This window comes from Loxodonta africana, chromosome X (assembly GCF_030014295.1).
Source record: "Loxodonta africana isolate mLoxAfr1 chromosome X, mLoxAfr1.hap2, whole genome shotgun sequence".
NCBI lineage: Eukaryota > Metazoa > Chordata > Mammalia > Proboscidea > Elephantidae > Loxodonta > Loxodonta africana.
This window is the reverse complement of record NC_087369.1, coordinates 162521750-162537958: the sequence shown is the minus strand read 5'-3', so window position 1 is coordinate 162537958 and position 16209 is coordinate 162521750. Positions and strand designations below refer to the sequence as shown.

The following is a 16209-nucleotide window of genomic DNA, read 5'->3' as shown; positions in this document are numbered from 1 at the left end:
GAAGACTCTATCAGTGGGCAATAGTCATGGCAAGGGAGCAGTTTCATTAAATGGAATTCTGTACATAAAATCTATTTCTAAAGTCAATAATTTGTCAACTTATGTTAGACCCTAGACCTTGATGAAAAGTATCAGTACAATATGTAGATAGACACACATATGGAGCCCTGGTGTCTCAGTGGTTAAGAGTTGGCCTGCTAACCAAAAGGTCAGCAGTTCGAATGCACTAGCCACTCCTTAGAAACTCTATGGGGCAGTTCTACTATGTCCTATAGGGTCGCTATGTGTTGAAATCAACTCCATGGCAACGGGTGTGATTTTTGGTGTGTGTGTGTGTGTGTATATACACACACATAAGGAGCGCTGGTGACCCAGTGGTTAAGTGCTCAACTGCTAACAGAGAGTTGGGTGGTTTGAACCTACCATCCACTCTGCAGAAGAACGATAGCCTTGGAAACTATGGGACCATTATACTCTGTCCTGTGGGGTCCTATGAGTCGGAACTGACTTGATTGAAATGGGTTTTTATATATGTATGTATGTATATGTATATATCTGTATTCCTGTTTTGAAATATAAGCCAGTGAAATTTAAATATTCTTGTAGGAATTAAGATGTATTACTTACTGAAGACACTAATGAAGGCACTGTAATCAAAATCAAATAAAATCAGAAGACTTGTTAATGGAATTTTAGAATCCATGTTTGGAATTAATAATTTTAAGTAGTCATGAAATTCATGTTGTCAACAAGTATTTCTTTAATTCCTAATATGTACCCAGCATTGTGAAAGGTTTTTGAAGTATGGGAATGGAAACCTCTCTGTCATGGTGCTGCCACTAACCAGCCTTGGACACCTTTCCTGACTTTAAACCACACAGTATTCTCTTGTTCTGCCCGAACAACTGCCTCTTGATCTGTGTAAAGGTTCCTCATGAGCACAATTAGGTGTTCTGGAATTCCCATTTTTCTCAATGTTATCCATAATTTGTTATGATCCACACAATTGAATACCTTTGCATAGTCAATAAAATACAGGTAAACATCCTTCTGGTATTCTATGCTTTCAGCCAGGATCTATCTGACATCAGCAGTGATATCTGTGGTTCCACGTCCCCTTCTGAATCCGGCCTAAAATTCTGGCAGTTCCCTGTCAATATACTGCTGCAGCCATTTTTGAATGATCTTCAGCAAAATTTTGCTTGTGTGTGATATTGATATTGTTCTATAATTTCCACATTCGGTTGGATCACCTTTCTTGGGAATAGGCATAAATATGGATCTCTTCCAGCTGGTTGGCCAGGTAGCTGTCTTCCAAATTTCTTGGCATAGATGAGTGAGCACTTCCAGTGCTGCAGCTATTTGTTGAAATATCTCAATTGATATTCCGTCAATTCCTGGAGCCTTGTTTTTCGCTAATGCCTTTAGTGCAACTTGGACTTCTTCCTTCAGTACCGTCAGTTCCTGACCGTATGCTACCTCTTGAAATGGTTGAATGTTCACCAATTCTTTTTGGTATAATGACTGTGTGTATTCCTTCCATCTTCTTTTGATGTTCCCTGTGTCGTTTAATATTTTTCCTGTAGAATCCTTCAGTATTGCAGTTTGGCTTGAATTTTTTTCCTCAGTTTTTTCAGCTTCAGAAATACTGAGCGTGTTCTTCCGTTTTGGTTTTCTATCTCCAGCTCTTTGCACATGTCATTATAGTACTTTGCTTTGTCCTCTTGCGCTGCCCTTTGAAATCTTCTAATCAGTTCTTTTATTTCATTATTTCTTCCCTTTGCTTCAGCTGCTCGACGTTCAAAAGCAAGTTTCAGAGTCTCTTCTGACATCCATTTTGGTCTTTTCTTTATTCCCTGCCTTTTTAATGACCTCTTGATTTCTTCATGTGTGATGTCCTTGCACAACTCATCTGGTCTTCGATCATTAGTGTTCAATGTGTCAAATCTATTCTCGAGACGATCTCTAAATTCAGATGAGATACACTCAAGGCCGTATTTTGGCTCTTGTGGACTTGCTCTGATTTTCTTCAGTTTGAACTTGAACTTGCATATGAGCAATTGATGGTTTGTTCCACAGTTGGCCCCTGGCCTTGTTCTAACTGATGATATTGAGCGTTTCCATCGTCTCTTTCCACAGATGTAGTCTGTTTGATTCCTGTGTATTCCATCTGGCAAGGTCCATGTGTATAGTCGCCGTTTATGTTGGTGAAAAAAGGTATTTGCCACGAACAAGTCTTTGGTCTTGCAAAATTCTATCATGCAATCTCCAGCATCATTTCTATCACCAAGGCCCTATTTTCTAGCTACTGATCCCTCTTCGTTTCCAGCTTTTGCATTCCAATCACCAGTAATTATCAATGCATCTTGATTCCATGTTTGATCAATTTCAGACTGCAGAAGCTGGTAAAAATCTTCAGTTTCTTCATCTTTGACCTTAGTGGTTGGTGTATGAATTTGAATAATAGTCATATTAACTGGTCTTCCTTGTGGCATATGGATATTATCCTATCACTGACAGTGTTGTACTTCAGGATGGATCTTGAAATATTCTTTCTGAGGATGTATTTTAGTAGAGGGTTTTTTCCCCCCTGTAGTGTCTCTCTCTCTCTCTCTCTCTGTGTGTTTGTAGGATACACATACACAAAGATACACTCAAGCATGTATAGGACACAAACCATAGGTCTTCACATAGTGCACTGTCTTTACACGGAGAGGTGAAATTGTTTTTCAAAGTGGTTGTGCCAATATGTACTCCCACTAGCAGTGAATGTCTAAATTCCCATTGCTTCATAACTTTTCAACACTTGGCATTGTCTGACTTACTACTTTTTGCCTGTCTAGTTTGTATGAAATTTCATTTCATTCTGGTCCTCATTTGCATTTCCCTGATTACTGGTGAAGTTGAGCATCTATTTGTATGTTTATGGGTCATTCGTATTTCTCCTGTGTCTTATATATCTAGTGCTGGTGTAACAAATAACCACAAGTAGATGGCTTTAACAAAGAGAAGTTTCTTCTCACAGTTTAGGAGGCTAGAAGTCTGAATTCAGGGTGCCAGCTCCTAAGAAAGGCTTTCTCTGGCTTCTTTGGGAATGTCATCTCCTGGTGTAGGAGCTTCTCAGCCGAGGGACCCTGGGACCAAAGGATGTGATCTGCTCCCAGTGCTTCTTTCTTGGTATGAGGTCCCTGTCCTCTCTGCCTCCTTCTCTGTTTTATATCTCAAAAGGGATTGACACAAGATAGGGACCTAATCTTGTCCTGCCTGATTAACATAACTACCTCTAATCCTGCCTCGTTAACATCATAGAGGTTAGGCTTTACAATACATAGGATAGTCACATCAGATCACAAAGTGGTAAACAAGCACACAAGACTGGGAATCATGGCCTAACCAAGTTGACATATATTTTGGGGGGTATTTCAATCCATGACACCCTCTGAAATACTTGTTCATGTCTTTTGAATCTTTTCTATGAGGTTGTTTATCTCTCTTATACTGATAGATTGAGTCCTTTTCATATTCAGGATACTGATACTTTTTGATTATAGGTATTGCAGATACCTTCTCTCAGTTTGTGACTTGTCCTTTTACTTTTTTTTTTTTTTTTTGGTGTCTTGAACAGAAATTCTTGATTTTAATGTAGTTAAAATTTTCAATGTCTTTCTTTAGTGTTTTATATATCTTGTTTAAGCATTCCTTCCCTATGCCAGTGTTGGAGAGATAATCTTTATTTCTTTCATCTAAAAGTATTAAAGCTTGACAAATTATTATTTTAGTGTCTTTTTCCAGATCTGTAAAATGAAAGGCTTAACTACCTTTTGGTCTTTGATATTGTGATCTGAAGTGGATTTAGGATTTTGTGCATATATTTTCAGAGATTGCAGTGTTGTACTTATTCTTTTAGTAACCTTTCCCACTATGAAGTTTCATATTCAATCCCACTTCTCTTCATCTAATTTCTCCGTCCTTTTCCTATTTTCTTCAGAAAAATAACCACCTGAATTCTGTAGCATATTAGGGTTTCCATGTTGAAACATCGTTATTTTATTGTAAAAATATAAACACATTTACCGGTTTAACATTTTTCACGTGTACAGTTTATTGACATCGATTACATTAATCATGTTGTGCAACCATCACCAGTGTCCTTTGACAAATTTCCATCAGCATAAACAGAAACTTGCTGCTTCCTACAAATGTCTCCCGTTTTCCCCCTTACTCCCTCCCTTCTTCCTCTGGCAACCACTTATGAACTTTGATCTGTATGCATTTGCCTATTCTAGCCATTTCATATGAGTGAGATTATACAGTATTTGCCCTATTATTTGTTGTTGACTGCTCTCCAGTTGATTCCAACTCATAGTGACCCTGTATGACAGAGTAGAACTGTCCCATAGGGTTTCCTAAGCAGTAATCTTTAGGAGAGCAGATCATCAGGTCTTTTCTCCCATGGCACCACTGGGTGGGTTCGAACCACTGACCGTTATCCATTGTGCCACCAAGGCTGCTTTCCTTTTATCTAGGGCCATTTGAATCCAAGAAATGCTTCTATAACTGATAATGCCCATGATTCTACAGTAGTTGTTGGAGTGTTTTGCTTTTTATTGTTATTTTTAATGTTTATTATACAGGGGCACATCAGTTTTTCCCTAACGCTTACGTTGTCATGGTTTCTGGATTTATAACTAAAGCATTTTGAAGCATTAGTGAGGTTTGAATGTGCATATTTTTGGCCTTGTTTGGATTCCAGGGCTGTGCTACAGCATCAAGCTGTTACTGCTGATGGATTGACTGTCTTGTTAAAGGTCACTCATCCTCGATTCTGCCATTGACTTTAAATTTGCTCCATGTTTGATTCAAGGACACTATCTTTTTTTTTTTTTCTTTGGAAAGCAGTTTCCACCTGGTGACTGTTATGTGACCCATAGGAAATTAATTGCAGGTTTCTTTCAGGTGCAACAGGTACCAAAGGCTCAGTTATTCCTCTTCCTGATACTTGGTTAGAAGCAGGATTTGAATGGGGAAGGAAGATAACAAAGAAGAAATTTTAAAAATATTTCAATACAGCTTTTATTTATTTGTTTTTTTAGAAGAGATTTAGATTTACGGAGAAGTTGCAGAGCTAGTATAATAATTTCCTCCATTATTAACATCCTTACACTTTTTTTTTTACACTAGTCTGGTGCATTCATTACAATTCTTGAAGCGATATTGATAATTATTACTAACTAGTAGCCTTGCTGGTGGTGGTACAGTGGTTAGGAGCCATAGCTGCTAACTAAAATGTCGGTACTTCAAATCCAGCTGCTCCTTGGAAACGCTGTGGGGCAGTTCTACTCTGTCTTATAGGGTCGCTATGAGTCAAAATCGACTTGATGGCGACGGTTTTTTTTTATTTATTATTAACTAAAGTCTATAGTTTCTTCAAGCCGAATTCAGAACAGGACATGGAACAAGGAATATCATTGCTGATGTCAGATGAATCTCGGCTGAAAGCAGAGAATACCAGAAAGATGTTTACCTGTGTTTTATTGACTGTGCAAAAGGCATATGATGTGTGGATCATGACAAATTATGGATAACATTGTGAAGAATGGGAATTCTAGAACACTTAATTGTTCCCGAACAGTTAATTGTGCTCATGAGGAACCTGTATATAGACCAAGAGGCAGCTGTTTGAAAAAAACAGCGAGACACTGTGTGGTTTAAAATCAGGAAAGGTATGTGTCAAGGTTTTCTGTACTTTCACCATACTTATTCAGTCTGTATGCTGAGCAGATAATCCCAGAAACTGGACTGTATGAAGAAGAATGGGTTATCAGGATTGGAGGAAGACTCTTTAAGAACTTGCGTTATGCAGATGACACAACCTTGCTTGCTGAAAGTGAAGAGGTCTTTTGAAGCACTTACTGATGAAGATCAAAGACCACAGCCCTCAGTATGGATTACACCTCAACATAAAGAAAATGGAAATTCTTACAACTGGACCAATAAGCAACATCACAATAAATGGAAGAAAGAGTGAAGTTGTCAAGGATTTCATTTGACTTATGCCCAGTCAACGCCTGTGGAAATAGTAGTCAGGAAATCAAACAATGTATTGCATTGGGCAAATCTGCTGCAAAAAGACCTCTTTAAAGTGTTAAAAAGCAAAGATGTCACCTGGAAGACTAATGTGTGCCCTTACCTGTGGTGTTTTCAGTTGCCTCATATGCATGTGAAAGCTGAACTATGAATAAGGAAGACCAAAGAAGAACTGATACCTTTGAACTATGGTGTTGGTGAAGAATATTGAATATACCATGGACTACCAGAAGAACGAACAAATCTGTCTTGGAAGAAGTCCAGCCAGAATGCGCCTTAGAAGCAGGGATGGCAAGACTTTGTCTCACATTCTTTGGACCAGTCCCTGGAGAAGGACATCAAGCTTGGTAAAGTAGGGGATCATCGAAAAAGAGAAAGACCCCGAAAGACATGGATTGACACAGTGGCTACAGCAACAGGCTCAAACATAGCAATGATTGTGAGGATGGCACAGGACCAGGCAGTGTTTCATTCTGTTGTACATAGGGTCGCTGTGATTTGGAATCCACTCTATGTCACCTAGCAACAACAACAACAACATAGCTTGTTCACACTTTTGTAGTTTTTCTGTAATGCCCCTTTTCTATTCCTGAATCCCATCCAGGATACCGCACTACCTTTAGCTGTCTGTCATGCCTCTTTAGGTTCCTCGTGGTTGTGACAGTTCCTCAGACTTTACGAGTGTTTGATGATCTTGACAGTTTTGAGGAGTACTGGTCAGGTGTTTTGTACACTGTACCGCAATTGGGATTTGCCTGATGTTTTTTTGCCATGATCAGACTGGGGTTATGGGTTTTTGGCAGGAAGACCCCAGAGATAAAGTTCCATTTCTCATGGCATCTTAACATAGTATCACTGTTGATGTTGATTTTAATTACCTGTCTAAAAATAGTGTTTGCCAGGTTTCCTGATTGTACAGTTACTTTCCCCCCCTCTTTTTATACTGTCCTCTTTAGAATAAAGTCACTAAGTGTAGCCCAAGAGATTTTTTTTTTTTTGAGATTCCAAATAATACCTTAATTGCTGAGTGGGACCTTCATTAATTTTAGGTATTTCATTTTAAGTTTCACTTTAGTTTGGAGACAGGTATAACCAGTTGACATGTTTCAAATGTTTATTTAAATTGTGAAGTATAGTCAGCTGATTAAAGGTTTTGAAATTAAGGTGGATATTTAATGGATATTTGTTCTGGGGGCAGTTACAGCAACCTGAGACGTTTTCACAAGTACGCTAGTGTCCAGCTGTTGCCCACATCCAGTCTTATTCCCCAACCTCCAAGCCTTCTCTGGTTGCCCTAGCTGCTCCTAGAATTTAATTGTGTGCTGGCCAAAACCTCTGTGAAAACATTTGGGTAGATAGAGTGGCTCGGAATTTTTTAGCTTGGCTAAAATGGTTTTTAATATGTTTGTGCCTTTCTATTATGCTTCATTTGCCAGAGTAGATGCAGCCCTGAAGATATGCTTGTCTTCTTCAGTCCTTCCTTGATATCTCATAGCAGTGACTGAGCTATTGATCTGAAGGGATAATAACAAGCCTACATGTGCTTTCTGCAGGTTCTGATATCTTAAGAACTGAGAGCTTTGAAAAAGAACATTGCTTTACTTCACGTAAACTCATAGCTGCTTCAAGCCAAATAACATACAGCATGTGTCAAAGAGAAGGTTCCTTCCTAGAAATCACCGAACTCAAAGGGAGCAAAGGATGAAGGAGAAGGAATTAAAGCAAATGACAATACCTGCTCAAAGACTGATGGCCAGGGTCAGTACCATGGGGACATCGCCTCCAGCAGTCCTGTTCACTCTCTGTCTACTTACTTAGAAATAATTCACATTCCTGACTCCTTACATGCATTTGAAGCAGTTCTCAGACTGTTCCAGGCAGAAGGGCACACAGAAAGCAAACAATTAACTTCTCACTGAAGTTAACCTTTAGTATATTATTAGTAGTTTTGGATTCTAGTTTGACTTGTCAATAGAGAAAATAGGGAGCAACATACCTTACTATGTTCAGATGTATTTCTAATAAGTGGAGGCAATGAATATAACATAAAAGGCAAGTAGTCAAAAATGGAGATTTTTTTGTTGTTGTTGCATACATTTATTAGTCCAAGTTCTGGATGATGCAGTATAAGGGAACTCCTTGAATTTGAGAGATATATCCAAAAAAGGAGCTAAAGGACATTTAGCTTTACATTCTTAATTTCTCAACGTCATTGTCCAATATCTCTTATCTATTCACCCCATGGAAGAATCCAACCCTCATTAAAAAAAAAATTTTTTTTAACTTTTTTAAATAAAACTTCTATTGTAGAATAGGTTTACAGAAAACTTGGGAAGATAGAACAGAGAAGTCCAGTATATCCAACACTCTCTTTCTCCTATTATTAACATCTTACAGTAGTTTGGTATATTTTTTACAATTACTGAGTCAATATTGATGTGTTAATAATAATATTTCCATAGTTTTTCCCTAAATGTACTTTTTCTGCTCCAGGATCCCACTCAGGATGCCATTTACAATTAGTTGTCGTATGTCCTTAGGCTTCTTTTGACTGACAGTTCCTCAGACTGTTGTTGTTTTTGATGACCTTGACAATTTTGAGGTGTACTGGTCAGGGGTTTTGTGGAATGTCCCTCAATTGGGATTTGTCTGATGTTTTTCTCTTGATTAGACTGTTGTTATGGGTTTTGGGGAAGAAGATCACAGGTAAAGTGCCATTCTCATCACATGTCAGGGGTATATACTATCAAGAAGATTGATGACTGTTGGTGTTTATCGTGACCATCTGGCTGAGGTAGTGTTTTTGACATTTCTTCACTATGAAGTTATTCTTTTTTTAAATGGAAAAAATTTCTTAAATCAGTTTTCCTTGCCTCTTTGGTTCTGAGCAGGAAATAGGTTGTTTTGTTTATTCATTCAAAAAAACTTGTTGAGCTTTAAAGATAATGTGCTTTTGGATAAATTTTACGATTTTTTTCTTCAAAGTTCACTCTTAAATAATTAGAGAAATAAACCATATTTCAGGAACAACCGATACTTTGGAGGTCACAAAAATTGGTCAAGTTGCTGGTGTTTAGTATGTATTTGTTTAGCTTTTCTAAATATACTGGGCTTTTTCAATAAAATTCCCTTTGATTACAGGTGAATTCAGATTTCCCCTACTACCTGAAGATAGAGAGTTCCTATGAAACCTTCCCTGAGCCGAAGTGGTGTAAAGGGAAGAAGTAATCACCATTAGTTTGTATGAGAACAATTTTTGAGCATTCCCAGACCCAAAAAATAACCTACCAGTCATACCAAATAAGGTAAGACCCAGGCAGTGGAGCAAGCCTAACAGCTACCTGGGCTTTCTGACCAGACTACCCCAACCCCCAACCCCACTGCTCTGCAGGCCTGGACTGCAGTGCCCTGGATGACTCAGACCTGCTGCCCCCTTCGGGCAAGTCGCACTTTCAGTTCCTGGACTACTACACCCCTGAGATTACCAGATTACCAAAATGATCCTGGGGAACTGGTACCCATCTAGCATCTCTGGTCTGGTTTTCACCTACTCAGCCTACCATCAGCAGGGCATGCACACCCCCAAACCAGCTGTTTACATACAGGAACATTATTTTCTCCTTCCCAAAAGTGAAAATCCTCTTTGGGTTTCTTTCTTAGGAAAGACAGGTACTAATGTATGTCTTTTGTAAAAGCGAAGTGTTGTAAGGCGAACTTCCAGATAGCAAGGGGAAACTTGTATCATTAAATAATTAAAACCATTCTCTCCAAGAGTTATAAAAACAAGATTTCAAGATATGCTAGTTATTAGACTTTCTTACCTTCTGTCATGGGTTGAATTATGTCCCCCCAAAAATGTGTGTATGAACTTGGTTAGGCCATGATTCCCAGTATTCTGTGGTGGTTCTCTATTTTGTGATTGTAATTTTATGCTAAAGAGGATTAGGGTGGGATTGTAACACCACCCTTAGCCAGATCACATCCCTGATCCAATATAAAGGGAGTTTCCCTGGGGTGTGGCCTACTTTACCTTTTATCTCTCAGAAGATGAAAGGGAAGCTAGCAGAGAGTGGGGTACCTCATACCACCAAGAAAGCAGTAACAGGAGCAGAGCGTGTCCTTTGGACCCAGGGTCCCTGCACCTGAGAAGCTCCTTGACCAGGGGAAGATTGAGGACAAAGACATTCCTCCAGAGCCAACAGAGAATGCCTTCCCCTGGAGCCGACGCCCTGAATTTAGACTTGTAACCTACTTTACTATGAGGAAATAAATTTCTCTTTGTTAAAGTCATCCACTTGTGGTATTTCTGTTACAGGGGCATTAGATGACTAAGACACCTTCTTTCTTGTCTTATTTTATGTTGAGAAATAAAAGTGAAAAGTATTTCCCTAAATGAGACTGTTCTCTGTCTTCCCAGCTTTAATGTAAGTACAAAGGGTTGTATAGATATTAGAGATCAAGCAATCTCCTGCTTATTTACATTCCTTAAAATGTTAGTCACAGTAACAGATGAAGATCTAGTTTGGATATCAAGGAATTTATGTGTCACGCAGCACATGAGCCTCTAGGAAGAATATGATTAATTCTCCACAATAGCAAAATCTCATAATCAGATGGTGTTGCTTGAGAGTTGGATAATCTAAATTGTGTAACCTGTAGTGAGTTTTCATTCTGTCATGTGTCGAGGATCGTTTGTGCAGATGGAAAGAGAAGACTTTCTGTTGGGCTGTGTTTAAGCTCAGCGGGAAGGGTAAAGAATTAGGAGTGAATTCATTGAACTGGATTTTGCTTCTCTGTGACAGGTATCGCTACTAGTGTTGGTGACACTGCAAACATCTGGGTTTCATTGCTGGCCCTGCCACTAGTTTGTTGTGTAACTTCCCTCAGTGGTCCTCAGATTTTGTATTTGTACAGTGAGGGTAGGTCAGATGATTACTTAAATAAAGCCCCTTGAGTCCATGTACATCTGTGGTTCAGAATGGGAAATAAGAGTAACAGTATGGGCATCCTCCCAATTACAAGTTATGATCATGGAATGGTGCATTAGGCGAACATGTAAGGGGAATCTGGTTTCCCTCCCCCGCCCCCCACAAAATGTTTTACAAAAAATTTGGGGCATGGTCCTGACCAAGGAACTGATGCCAAATTGTTTTTTTTTCCAAATAAATTTCTGGGTAGCACCTGTGGGTTACGGAGTTTATTAAGATATGTATTGTGGACTTAAGGAGTGGTGGTGGGGTAGAGAAAGTGGACAGAGAAGAGATCTCTAGTGAATTGCATATTCCTCTAACCTGGTGACTGGTCCTCTTTCATCGATATTCATTGAGCAGCTCTTTGCTGCTCATGGGCTTGCCTCTTGCTCTCAATGTTAGGAAGGCTGTTAGGGGTTGCTGGATTCCATGGCTCCACAGCTCTCTAGTGGCCAGAGCTGGGGCAGGTCAGGTCTGGCTGAGACTTTGGGCCGTACCTTGAGAATTTTGGGAACCCCAGGCTGCCAGCTCAGCAGTTGAACATGTCAGCTAGTCTCAGTTTGACATTGTGTGCTCAGGTTTTTGTAAAGCAGCTCTTTCCTGGTTCTTTGTGACTAAGACTGGCCTTGCACTTGAGTGCCAAAAACTGGGCACTATTCTTTTTCTTCCCTGTGAAGTTTCTGTCTGAGTACGTGGTTGGTACCCCAGTTTCTGCAAGGTAAGGGCTATGATTTATTTTAGCCAGACCTCAGGAGCTCAAGCTATACGTGGATACATGCCTGAGGTTGGATCTTTGCTGCCCATTGCTAATGATGTCACCAGACTTGCCTGTCATTGTATTTTGTATGCATTCTTCTTGGTGAGCATCCTTGATATACTCATTGCTTGCCTGCCTGAGCCTCTGCTTATTGCTGCCCTCTCTACCTTTCCAGTTGTGTGCCCTTACCTACTTGGGTTTCCTCTGAGGCCTTGCTTCTGGGTCCACCTGTGAGCCCTGAACTCCCTCCCTCCCCAATATGGAAGGGTCTGTGTAGACTACACAGCCTGGCCTGCCACACTGCTTGTCTTCAGAAGCTTTAGTATGACGGGTCGGTGGTTTCCTTTCTCTGGGGCTTTTATTTAAAAATCCGCTCTTAGCTTTTAGCTGCCTTTGCTTGTTATTTCCTGATATTATAAACTCATTTCTTGCCATTTTTTTATCGGAACTTTCTTTTTTTTTGTCTTTCTTTAGAACAAATCTCATATATCACCTTTTCAGCCACCTGTTACTTTCACTGGGGGTCCTAGAATCATAAAATCTTCGCATTGGAAGAGACCTCCAAAGTCACCAGTTTAATTTTCTATCTGATGTGTCACTTACTAACTCCCCAAATAACCCATCAATCACATTTTTTGGGGGACAACTTTCAATGTTAGAATGTCTTTCTTTTCAGGAAAATATCAGTCATTCATTATTTATTTATTCACCTATTCATTCAGTCAACTTGGTTATTTAGCATCTGAACACCTATTGCTAGCCAGGTGCTAGGGAAATATATATCTATATATATAATATATTTAGATTTGAAATATGTATTAGTATATAATATATATGTGGTGCAGATGGATTTGGTGCAGATGGTTAAGCACTTGACTGCTAGCCGAAAAGTTGCTATTTGAACCCACCCAGAGGAGCCACAGAAGACAGGCCTTGCAATCTGCTTCCGAAAGATTACAGCTTTGAAAACCCTATGGAGCAGTTCTGCTCTGCACACGTGGGGTCACCATGAGTCAGGGTTGGCTCGGCAGCAACTAACAACAACTTACATGAGTCCTTTGGTGGTGCCTACGGTTAATGTGCTCAGCTGCTAACCAAAACATTGGAGGTTGGAGCCCCTCCAGAGGCACTTCAGGAGAAAGGCCTGGTGATCCTCTTCCAAAGTATCTTTTTTTTTTCCTTAATTTTTGTCGTGTTTGAAGTGAAAGTTTACAAACCAAGTCAGTCCCTCACACAAAGACGTATGTACGCCTTGCTATATACTCCTAGTTGCTCTCCCTCTAATGAGATAGCACACTCCTCCCTTCCACTCTCTGTTTTTGTCAGAATATCATCTTTTGAAAGCCCTATGGAGCACAGTTCTACTCTGACAAACACAGGACCACCATGAGTCAGAGTCGACTTGACCTTAGCTGGTATATGTTATAAACATAACAACCAGGCGCTGCTGAAGAAATATACATATTACATAATATTATATATATGCGTATATATATATGTGGAAACCCTAGTAGCGTGGTGGTTAAGTGCTACGGCTGCTAACCAAAAGGTTGGCAGTTTGAATCCACCAGGTGCTCTTGGAAACTCCATGGGGCAGCTCTACTCTGTCCTGTAGGGTCGCTATGAGTCAGAATTGACAGCAACAGGTTTTTTTTTTTTTTTTTTTTTATATGTGCGTGTGTGTGTGTATATATGTATACGTATAACCAAAAAACCTATTGCCGTTGAGTCGGTTCCAACTCATTGCAACCCTATAGGACAGAGTAGATGCCAAGGAGTGGATGGTAGGCTTGAACTGCTGACCTTTGGGTTAGCAGCTGAGCTCTTAACCCCTGCACTTCTAAATAAATAAATACATACATATATACACGCACACACGTATACATATCCACACACATACATACACACTATTTTTACGCAAATAACACACACCTATGTTTGTTTGCCAACCATCCCCCCCCGCAAGGTATTTTTGTTAGCACACTGTTTCAGCCAAAGATTGGACAGGTCTATAGGGCCAGCAATAATACACATGAGGGATGTGCTTCATAGTTCAGTCATGTGTATGTGAGACTAATGGACACACCAGCCCAAAAGCAAATAGGAGAAGGCAGGAAGGGACAGGAAAACTGGACGAATGCAAACAGGCAGCCCCAGGGTGGAGAAGGGGAGAGTGTTGACACATCACGGGGTTGGCGACCAATGTCACAAAACAATTTATGTATTACCTGTTTAATGAGAAACTAATTTGCTCTGTAAACTCTCACCTAAATCACACACACACACAAATTAGCATAACTAGGCTTATAAAAAATTACCTCGTGAGGGGTGGGCACAATTGGCAAACAAATGTAGAAGGTGCGTGTGCATGTTATGTAATGCTCCTCAGAAAACTGCTGGTCCAGTGAGGATGTAGAAAAGTAAACAGCTATAATTGTTAGCTAGAAGCATGCAGTGGGCAGGAAAATAGGCTCTTTTCTCTGTGTGTGGGTTCATGGATGGGCTCTTCCTGTGACTCCATTAATGCCAACTTTCTGGTTCACCACCAGCTCGTCAACTACCCCAAGAGAGGAAAAATTTCCCTTCTGCCTTCTGCCCCTGCTGCGGCCTGCCCTTGGAATCATATTTCTAAATGCAAATATTGGTTTATTACTCCCCTGTTGACTGGCTGCCCATTGCCTACCCTGCAGGCTGACATCGAACACTTTGGCACAGAGCGCAAACCCCTCAGCCTTTCTGGTTCAGGCTTACCTGTCCAGTCTCATTGTACACCGTTTTCCATCAGGCTCTCAGTGCCCCAAAACTTCATGCATTTTCTTGGCTGCATTTCTATTGCCGATGCTGTTCTTGCTGCCTGGAATGACTGCCACTCTTGTCTACCTGGTCAGCTCCTATGCCTCTTTTAAACCACAGCTGCAGCTTTTCCTTCTCCATCAAGGTGCATTCTGGCCTGCTGGCTGCTGTTGCACCTTGCCCTCCATTATAGCACACTCCCATTATGCTGTTGTTGTATGTTGGTATATCTTTCGCCACCCCTCACCCCTGCCCACCAGAAGATTGTAAGTGATTCCACATCACAGTTTTATCTCTGTACCTGCAGCCTTAACAGAGGGCCTAGCCCAGAGTGGGCCGTCAATAAGTATCTGTTGGATGAATGGATGCATAAATGAGTGAAGAAATGAAGACAAATATTCTCTGGTCAATTCTTCAATTTAGGTCTTTCTTGGGGCACTAAAAATGCTGTTTAAACACTTGCCTAACCACTGTTTTGTCCATAAAATTCCAAAACGAAACCTATTGCCCTTGAGTCAATTCTGACTCATAGCGACCCTATAGGACAGACTAGAACTGCCCCATAGGGTTTCCAAGGCTGTGTTCTTTACTGGAGCAGATTGCCACATCTTTCTCCCACGGAGTGGCCGATGGGTTCAAACTGCTGTTTTTTTCAGTTAGCAGCTGAGTGTTTTAACCACTGCACCACCAGGGCTCCTAGGTTTTGACCGTAGCTCCCTGCAAACCTGCAACTGTGTACACTGGCTTATCCACTGCCTGCAACTGTCACCAAATAGTCTCCCAAACCGGAAGAAAGGCCCTTGGAGAGTTTTTGAACAACTGTTCACCTCCCACCCTACAGCCTCCCTGCCAAGATAAGCTTCTACTGTGTCTCTTCAAAACTCTCATCAAGAGGAAGAAATGGCCAGAATGAAAATACTTCTTCCCTGATCTTCTAAATTAAAACACTTGTAAAATAAGGAGAATTAGTACTTGAACAGATACCTGCCTCATTTGGCAATCCTTTGAATGAGTCATCTACAAACTCAAGCAACTGGTAAGGACAGTTAGTAGCCATTTATCATCTTAAGTAGGTCTGTTTCACATAAATACCTAATGGGGTATTTTGGTTTTATCACCTTCTTACCAGAGCCCTTTTCTACATGATTATATCAATGAGCAGAGAAAGACACATACACATCAAACTTCTGTGAACTTTGTCTGCCCTTCCTTTCTTTCTGTCCTTTAATCATGGATTTTAAACATAAAATCAGAAATCAGCACTTTTAGTTCTAATTAGTTGTAGAACTCTGCCTAAAAAAATTGGTAATTTCTGAGGCGCTTCACATTTTGTTTTTCTCAGGTTTATCGAGGTGTAATTTACAGACAGTAAGACTCACCCTTTGTCAGCACCACTGAAATCAAGATAATAGAATATTTCTGTCACCCAAAAAGTTCCCTCATGCCTCTTTGTAGTCAATCCTCTCCCCTCACTGCCAGCCTCTGGCAACCACTGATCTGGTTTCTAACCCTATAAAAACCCTATACATTGGTCTTTTCCAGAATTTGGGGGAAGTGGAATAAAAATATGTAGCCTTTTGAGTCTGGCTTATTTTACTTAGC

The 16209-nt window shown here is 40.2% G+C and overlaps 1 protein-coding gene across 9 annotated transcripts in view; it reads left to right on the top strand.

Annotated features, from left to right (window-relative positions):
* The window catches only part of ATP11C (ATPase phospholipid transporting 11C), a 193378-nt gene that overhangs the window by 17807 nt on the left and 159362 nt on the right, over positions 1-16209 (top strand). For 2 of the 9 annotated variants that reach the window (XM_064277652.1, XM_023539457.2), the window contains exon 1: positions 3659-7845. The exons of 1 other annotated variant lie outside the window; for it this stretch is intronic. In XM_064277652.1, the coding sequence (XP_064133722.1) occupies positions 7789-7845 (57 nt within the window). In that variant the 5' untranslated portion in view covers positions 3659-7788. Of the gene's footprint in view, positions 1-3656; positions 7846-16209 lie in introns of those variants that run through there. 6 more of the 9 variants (XM_064277651.1, XM_023539456.2, XM_064277654.1 and 3 more) reach the window with 5 other exon arrangements.